This window comes from Asparagus officinalis, chromosome 7, assembly GCF_001876935.1.
Source record: "Asparagus officinalis chromosome 7, Aspof.V1, whole genome shotgun sequence".
NCBI lineage: Eukaryota > Viridiplantae > Streptophyta > Magnoliopsida > Asparagales > Asparagaceae > Asparagus > Asparagus officinalis.
This window is the reverse complement of record NC_033800.1, coordinates 69084089-69092781: the sequence shown is the minus strand read 5'-3', so window position 1 is coordinate 69092781 and position 8693 is coordinate 69084089. Positions and strand designations below refer to the sequence as shown.

Here is an 8693-nt window from a genome sequence, read left to right as displayed (position 1 = left end):
AACCTTGTTTGTTGTCAAAATCTTATGAGAAGGCACTAGTGTTTGTGAGGAAAATGTTATGCTTTATGAGGTGTCTTATAATGGCTTAGAGTTCTTTGTTTTGACCAATCAAAACGATGATGACGAGGGGAGCTATACAAACTTTTGTAGGAAAGTAAAGGATATTCTCTCGAAGAACAAACCTAGCTCAAATGTACTTGGTGAAATAGTTAATCTATACGAGGAATTGAGGTGAATGTGAGTTATCCTTGAAATATGTACTCTAAACGATGAACATGAGATCCATGAGCTGGAACAAGGGGACAATCTGGTGGAACATGATATGAGAGAGAGAGGGTGGGGGGAGGGAGGGAGGGAGGGAGAACCTTGTTTACCGTCAAAATCTTATTAAAAGGCACTAGTGGTAGTGAGGAGAAGGTTATGCTTTATGAGTTGTCTTATGATGGCTTAGAGTTCTTTGTATTGACCAATCAAAATGATGATGGCGAGGAGAGCTATACAAACTTTTGCAGGAAAGTGAAGGACATTCTCTTGAAGAACAAACCTAGCTCAAATGTACTTGGTGAAATAGTTAATCTATACGAGGAATGGAGGTGAATGCGAACAAGGGGATAATTTGGTGGAACGGGGGGGAGGGGGAGGGGGAGAGAGAGAGAGAGACTTGTTTACCGTCAAAATCTTATCCGCACACTTTGGGAAGGGAGGGAGGATACCTTGTTTACTATTGTAGTCTTGAGAGACTTGTTTACCGTCAAAATCTTATTCGCACACTTTGAGAAGGGAGGGAGGATACATTGTTTACCATTGTAGTCTTGTTCAGACACCATAAGGAAGCCTTGTTCGCACATCGTAGGGAGATATAGAGAATATCTTGGTTACCATTGAAGCCTTGTTTGCACGTCGTTTGTCGTTGAAGAACCAAATCACCATTGAAGTCTTGTTCGGACATGGTAGGAAGAGAGAAAACCTTTACTTTCCATTGTAGCCTTTTCGTACATCGTAGGGAGGTAGGGAGAATATCTTATTTACCATTGAAGCCTTGTTTGCACACCGTTTGTAGGTGAAAAACCGAATCATGCTTCATTTATTGTGGGAGAGTTGAAGAATTGAACCATGATTTGTTTTTCCACATTGTTGGCCTAATCACTATCATAACTGGGGTATTCTCGTTGTTTGCGTTGTTGCTTCTAATGTTGAAGAGGAAGTGAAGACAAACAGAGCAGAAGAGGTTCACGATTAGAATCTAAACCCTTATCTTAAGTGGTAAGAGCTATTTATGTTAATGAGTTATTGTGGTACTCGGGTTTGAGTTGAAGGGATCTAATCCCAAACCCAAACTTTTAAGTAAAAGGAAACAAAATATAGATATTCCTTGATATGCTGTCACTTTTTTCTTTCTAAAATACTATTCCTTTTGAACCGAAGATATTCTTGCAGCAACCCTCTCAAACCAACGTGTCGGCTGATATCTCTAACATGTCGACTGATATCTTTGACACGTCGGCTGCAATTTAGAACCTTGACAATGGTAGCAATATAGACTATCATTATCATTATTTTCTAATATGTAGATAAAGGAAGGAGAGAGATAAAATGGATTACAAAAGGCCCTAAGATTTAGTGTACTCTCTATATAGCTAATCTTTAAACAAGAGAAGAAAGACGTTCTTGTTAAATGGTCGGATGATGATGTGGAGAAATATGGCCAAACATTTAGACTAGTCTTTTGCTTTATTTTCTGGACTATTTCATTTCAAAACAAGAGAAGAAAGATGTTCTTGTTAACTGGTCGGATGATGATGTGGAGAAAGATGGCCAAACATTTAGAGTAGTCTTCTGCTTTATTTTCTGGACTATTTCATTTCAATTGCATCAAAAGATTATGAATTTCATCATTGTTGTTTGTGTTAAAATTTTTAAACTCTATTAACTTATCATATGAAGTTTATGTATCTTGATATTTTTTATCAAAATTTATGAACATGTTGCAATTGTCATAATATTATGAAAATTAATGGGATATGGAGATTGGAATTTTAGAATTATATGGTACTAAGTCGATTATTGGTGTCTCAGTTGTGCATTCATGTACAAATTCTATTCTTAAACTTATTTATTATTCAATTATTTTAAAAAAACCGAGTTCTTGTAAAAAAATAGAACATTGCATTTCATTTTTGAAAAAGTTATGAATGTGTTGCGCGCCTCATTTTATGCACATGACAAGCATCAAGGACTTTGCATCTTAGCCCCCCTACTGACCACCCCCAAAAAACCCCAAAAAAACTAAAAAAAGAACACTCAGAAACACACACCGAATCCATTTGATGGAAGGACCGGCTTGCGCTTATGTTTGCTCAGATTGGTCTTTCCCTCTTGTTTGGGTTCAATTCACAACCCTAAACCTAATAAAAATTCCTTTTAAGGATAAAGTTTTGCTACTATCTCCTTGCACTTCGTGTTGCTCATTTATGAGGAATGTAACAGAAATTTCTCTTAGCATGTTGTTACTTTTTTTTTGCCTTCTCCTCTTCACTGTCTAAACCTTCTTTTTAGATCCTACGGGGAAAGTTTTGCTAAATTTATCCCATTAGCTATTTCATGTGACTACGGGCCGAACCAAAACAAAATCTCTCTCTTCACGCTAATGATTCATATTTGCTAATCTCGGACATTATCAATTGGTATCAGCTGATACAAGACCCAAATATTGCTTATTTTTAGCCTAAATTGCTTGGACATGTTTCATCGTACATGCATGAAAATCTAAGACAACTGTCCTGATTGATTTCTCCATCTTTGTCATGATATTAAGAACGAATGGGGCATTAAAGCATGACCCTAACTCCCAACAAACTCATAGATACTTGGATACTCCTTTATTACTGTCTAGAAAAGGCGTAAAAGTTGAATATCTTACACATTATCTCATATATATTCAAAATTTTCTCTGCTTTCAGAGGCTTCACGTTGGCAATTGAAAGAGTGAATTTACATCCAAGTCCCTTCTTAATTTGGATATACAACCAGGTTTTGTAGATGGGAGAAGCCATGTCCAATCGAACATGTTTCGATTTATAGGGTCCAAAATTCTATATCATCTGAACGCGAGGTGAATGCATATGGTTGAGGTCCATTTTTTTATTGTCTAATACAGTCTTTTAGATTATTTTGTATGCTAGAATTTGTAGAAATCACGTTCATTTTCAAGGAAAATTGACCTCAGTATCTTCTCGACTAATAAATTGTAGAAGTAACCTTATAGGACTCCAAGCTGGAAACACTTAGCCTCTTATTGATTTAGACTAGCCTCTTATTGATTTAGACTACTCAGAATTGTTATCTTTTGGAGACAAGCAATATTCGGCAACGCCCTGTCATGTGAAATGCAACAAGGGCCTTCAACGATGTGTGGATATTTTTTTAGGATATTAGGTTCCGTAGTTTTCATTTATGTTGAAAACTTTAAAGTAATTTAAAATTTTTGATTAATTTTCTTGATGCTTACTCTTCCTCTTTGTATAACCAGGCAGCAAGATGTTAGAGCAACTGAAATTGATAAAGTGGACATGTACCAGTCTTTTCGCCCTGGTGACATTGTTAGAGCTTTAGTTGTATCCTAAAACTTAGATGCAGCAATTGCATTTTTCTTCTTGCGCAACATTTAGCATTGGATATTCTCGCTTATTTTGAACATGTTTAATCTTCATTCTTCTTTTGTACACTTAGTCTTTTGTTCATCTGATTTTCTTTTTTGTATAGGCTCCAAGTTTGCCATAATATTTTTTTAATTACGAAAATATTTCTCTTTCTCATTTATTTTGTCGAGTTTTGCCTAAGTTTGACATTATCAGTACAATCTTATGGTGTAGAGCCATGATGGTTGTGTTTAGCCTTACATTTCTCCAGTGCTCAGTTTGCCGATATTAGATATTTACCAGGATTCTGAAAGAAACAGGGTACAATCTTCACTAATGCCTCTAATGCAACTGTTCAGGAGATCAACTTACCGTAAACCATAAGTTCTTTTGAGTTGGCTTTGTGAAAACCTACATATATGGGCTTTAGCAATCACAATTTCGTAAATCCCCAGTGTGCAAATGTTTGATTCAGTTTGGTTCAATTTTGTGTGTTCAGATGGTTCTAAACATTAGTTATGTAGTTTTTAAGGACATCACAATAAGAAAAATTAACTACTGAATAGAATAGGGAGGAAAAATAAAATAAAATAAAAAACATTATGTGGGACATAGCGTAAGGTCCCTAATATATGTTTTTTTTTGTGGATCAATTCGTCACAATATAGATTTCACTAGTAAAAGGTATGATAATATTCCATTAACTCTATTACTTTAGCACCTAATTTTAGTTGTAATAAACTACCCTCCCTTTCTCCAGTCAAACCTTAAAGCTCACCTTTTTCTTTCCCTGTTGTTTCCCCTCATATTTTCTCTATCTACCTGAACTAAATCTAAGCCGTTAGCTCCTTTACCCCCTGCTTTAGTCCAAATGTAAATGCTCTTTGTGTGTGTGCGTGCACGCATGCAGGGCCCCCCTTTGTGTACATGCTTGCGAGGCCACCCTAATAGTCACATCGGAAAGGTATGCACCTCACCACTTAGATCTCTTAGTAGCGCATTTTGTTAGACGAGATGTAACTCATGCCCGATGCCATTATATATGTATGCATGTTTATTACCCAAAATGTATTCCATTCTTCATTTTATACAAGCACTACATGCAATACTCTTCTATGTCCTGTCATCTCCTTCACCTTCAAAACAAGTCATACCCTAAATGCTAGGCATTCTCCTCTTTATACATGCACTATATTACAATTCTCTTTATCTGTCTATCCCTTCATCTCCTTCACCCTCAAAACAATGCATCTAATTTACTCTAGTTCACACATTTTTTACAACCATTTGAATGCACTCTAGAAAAATTCAATGCAAATTTAGATAGCTTAACAATTGAAATGCCTTTGATATCTACCAACTCATGATATGGCTTAGTAAATATTGCACCTAAAACAGGGGAATATAGTCTAAAAAGACCCTAAGTTTTATTCCTATCTTCTTAGAAGTCTCCAGCTTTTCTTTTTAACTTAGTGATTTTCTTGTCCATAAAAGAAAGTTGAGAGCTTCTTGGAAAAGAAGAATAAACTTCAAGGGTTATTTGTAAAGGGGAAAAAAATAAAATTAAAGGCTTCTTAGAATAGGGGAGGAGAGGGGAAACTATTAAAAAAACCATAATTCCAAATTACGATAAAATTATGACAAAACTACGATAAAATGTACTATGTTTGTTGCAATTTTTCATTAAAAAAATACCTAAAGAGGGGAAACTATTAAAAAACCATAGTTCCAAATTAAAAATGCAATCTTTCACCTAAATCCTCAAAATTAATCCATAAAATCGCAACTTCCCCCCAGAAGTTAAAATTTACCTGCAATCATAGTATACGCAACAAAAAACACGTTTCCAATTACAACAATCTTTCTCTTAAGTATACATGAAATAAAAGATCAATGCATCTGTTTCGCTTAGACAAACATTAGAGCTCGGAATAGATGGTGACCATGTTCTTTGGAGGTGATGGGACTCTGGGACAGGGTTGAAGAGAGGCGACAGACTTGTGATGACGAGACGAGAAGATAAAATCAGCAAGAGAGCGAATTAGGTTTTTTGAGGAGGGATTTGTGTTTGTGCAAGATCTCAAGAGAAGCCCAATCGCGTTAATGGGGAGGAGAGGAGTTAGCGATTGAGAAAAATAAGAGGAAGTTGGGTGTTGGGTTTGAATCACTAGGTAGGCAGATAAGCAGGCCTCTGCCTACCCATCTGGTGGTTAGTGCCCATTTATTATTTACTGAGATGGAACTAGTCCAACTAGGCTCATTTAACTAAATGGTTAGGTTTGGGTAGGCCAGATAGTGGGCGGGTCAGTTAGGCAAATGAGTGTGGATGAAAATTATCATCCCTATAATTATTGGAAATTAATCAAAATCAGAAGAATACTTGAAATATTTTTCGATCCTCTACGATGTCATCTCTCAAAATATATCGAAAAAGCCTTTTCAAGAGAAAAAACCTCCAACTGAAATCCATTTGTCACCGAAGAGGAGCAATGCAAAGATATATGATCTTTTTGCTTTACTTATCATCTCTATAAGGCTTCATATGAACTATATATATATATAAGACTAAACTAGCCCAATGGACAACAATTCCTAAACAATTTAGGATTGTTCAAAACCCAATTCATAACAATTAAGGATAAAATAGAATTGTATTACATATATGTCTCGCCTAGTGTCATTAATGGGACCAATTTGGTGCTATATCGAGAACCAATTATTAATCAAATTAATAGTATTAATTAACAGTCAAAACTCTATCCGACCAACTGTTCATAGCAACTCTTCTATAATATGAGATTAATTATTCATAAATAATATTATCTTACAATTCAGTCCCCTTCAATATCAATTTATTTTAGACAACTTTATCTAGTAGGACAATTTACCTAGTTTTTCATGCCTAAATTTTGCAATCCCATAAACATTAAAAATCATTTTGAAATGTTAAAATATTTTATTTTATTAGAAAATAAATTTGAAAAACATTTTTCAAACGCACCCGTCGACGGGAACTTGGTAACTTCATGGGGTATGCATAATAATTAACTCATAAAAAATGAGCATATTGGATCCTATTTAGATACACCTCACTTCCCTAAATGAAATATAGTAACCTAATGTTTCTGGTTGTGTGGCACTTGTAAAATAAGTTTAGCCATCATATCAAAGCATCTAAATTATCAAATTGGAAGTGACAATATCATTAAGGGGCCATGTCACAATTTGAATTCTCTATCTTAGGTGACTAGTCCTAGAGAATTCAAATGTGGTCTAGTACTACACATATCACAATGCATGCTTATGATATACACCCGAGGAATCTCCATTCCTGGTGGTTAAGACCCACCACCACATCTTACATGTCGCTATCATGCATAATAATCTTATAAAATAAAGTTATCCTTTATTAGTTATAAGTTAAGCACAAGTTTAAGAAATTTTTAAGTTAGATCACATCTACATGAAAGTGACCATCACAATACATGATCTAATGAAACAATTTCTAAGGATAATATAAAAATTATGTAATTAATACCCAAATAATATGTGCGACAATAAAATATTTATTAATATTCAGTAACATTACATAATATGCATTGGCTATGTAAGCGCATATTATATACTACACTTGCATCCTCCCCGGCGGCACCCCAAGAAAAAAAACACTGCATGCATTGATCTTTTCATTTTATTCTCTTGTGTTCTTCATGCACAATTATTGAATTATTGCTTTCTTGTGAAATAAATAATATACTCAAGATGAGTATTGTGAAACTTAATTCTTGAATCAAGCTCTCTCTTGGAGATGCAAGGGCATATTACCTTTCCACGGCAAAGAATGAACTCGGAGTTGTATCCGCACAAAGCATAACAGGTAATATCTTGATGTTTTCGTTTCTGTTATTTCATTGTAGGATATCGATTTTTTGGACATGTTAACAGATCTTTAGAAACTAATTAATTATTTCTTGCAATTAATGTCACAATTTCAATGACTTGACTGCTTAGCTACAAGTAATGTGCCAAAATGCAGAAAGCGGAGAATAGTTAAAAGTAATGTTTGCAGCTGTTCTACTGTAGGAAAGAGAAACTGTGAGATTTGGTACCAGTATATGATGTATAAGGAAGAAAGTATTTAGATAAGTGTGAAAGAGGCATGTGAATCGCTTCTTTGTTGTCGGTCTGGAAATGCTATTTTCACAACTAAAGTACACAACTAATTTAAATGGATTCAATGTCTGTAACTCTTGTGCAAACCAAACCAAAACAAAAAATATGAATTATAGATAGACATACTCAACTACATCCTTAAATTTAAAAGAAAACTATCAAGGTAGATGTATGTGAATTTTTTATGCACAATAACTATTATGTTCATATAGTAGGGATAGCATATAATATCTTAAAAATGGTATTATGATATCTATCATTTTTTATACCTATAAGTTTGGTATCTTAAGAAGTTTCATTGATAACTGGTTTTATTTGTACTCAGGTGGTACCATGATACCAATCAGTTGGACAGAAATGCAATGCCCGTTGACTGGCCAGATTGAACAGAGAAAAGTTGCAAAAGTTATTTAGCTATCATATTCCCTTGAAATGAAGGGACGATAAGCTCAGATGAGTGGATTTCCAGTTGAGTAGTAAGTAACTTCTCTCATAGTTCTTGTGTTAGAGCTAGTAGATAACGTTTAGTGAAGGAGCATTCATAGCATATATATAAAGTAGAAGTGGGGGAATCGAAAACTGGTCATGTTTTAGTTTTTTATGGTTCGTGTTCCCATATGCCTTTATTTGCTACTCAAAAATTTCTCATTACCTATTGATGGGAGGCCCCTTTCGATATTCCAGGGTTTTAGAAACGATGGCAGTAGTGGTCTCTCAACGGTGCAGGATAACAATGGTTTCATTGATTGCTGTCGCGATAGCAAGTAGTGACATTGACAATCAGCAATATTATGTTCATTACCTTCATTGTATTGTACTTAGATGAGCAGAGCTGTCTTATATTCGACTTATTTGTGTCCTGTTCTCCTGAGCCCGAACTGC

The 8693-nt window shown here is 34.9% G+C and overlaps 1 protein-coding gene across 1 annotated transcript in view; it reads left to right on the top strand.

Annotated features, from left to right (window-relative positions):
- The window catches only part of LOC109849586 (exosome complex component CSL4), a 22224-nt gene extending 13562 nt beyond the window's left edge, over positions 1-8662 (top strand). The window contains 4 exon segments of the mRNA XM_020419435.1: positions 3530-3614; positions 7434-7515; positions 8137-8287; positions 8496-8662. Coding sequence (XP_020275024.1) covers positions 3530-3614; positions 7434-7515; positions 8137-8225 — 256 coding nt within the window. The 3' untranslated portion in view covers positions 8226-8287; positions 8496-8662.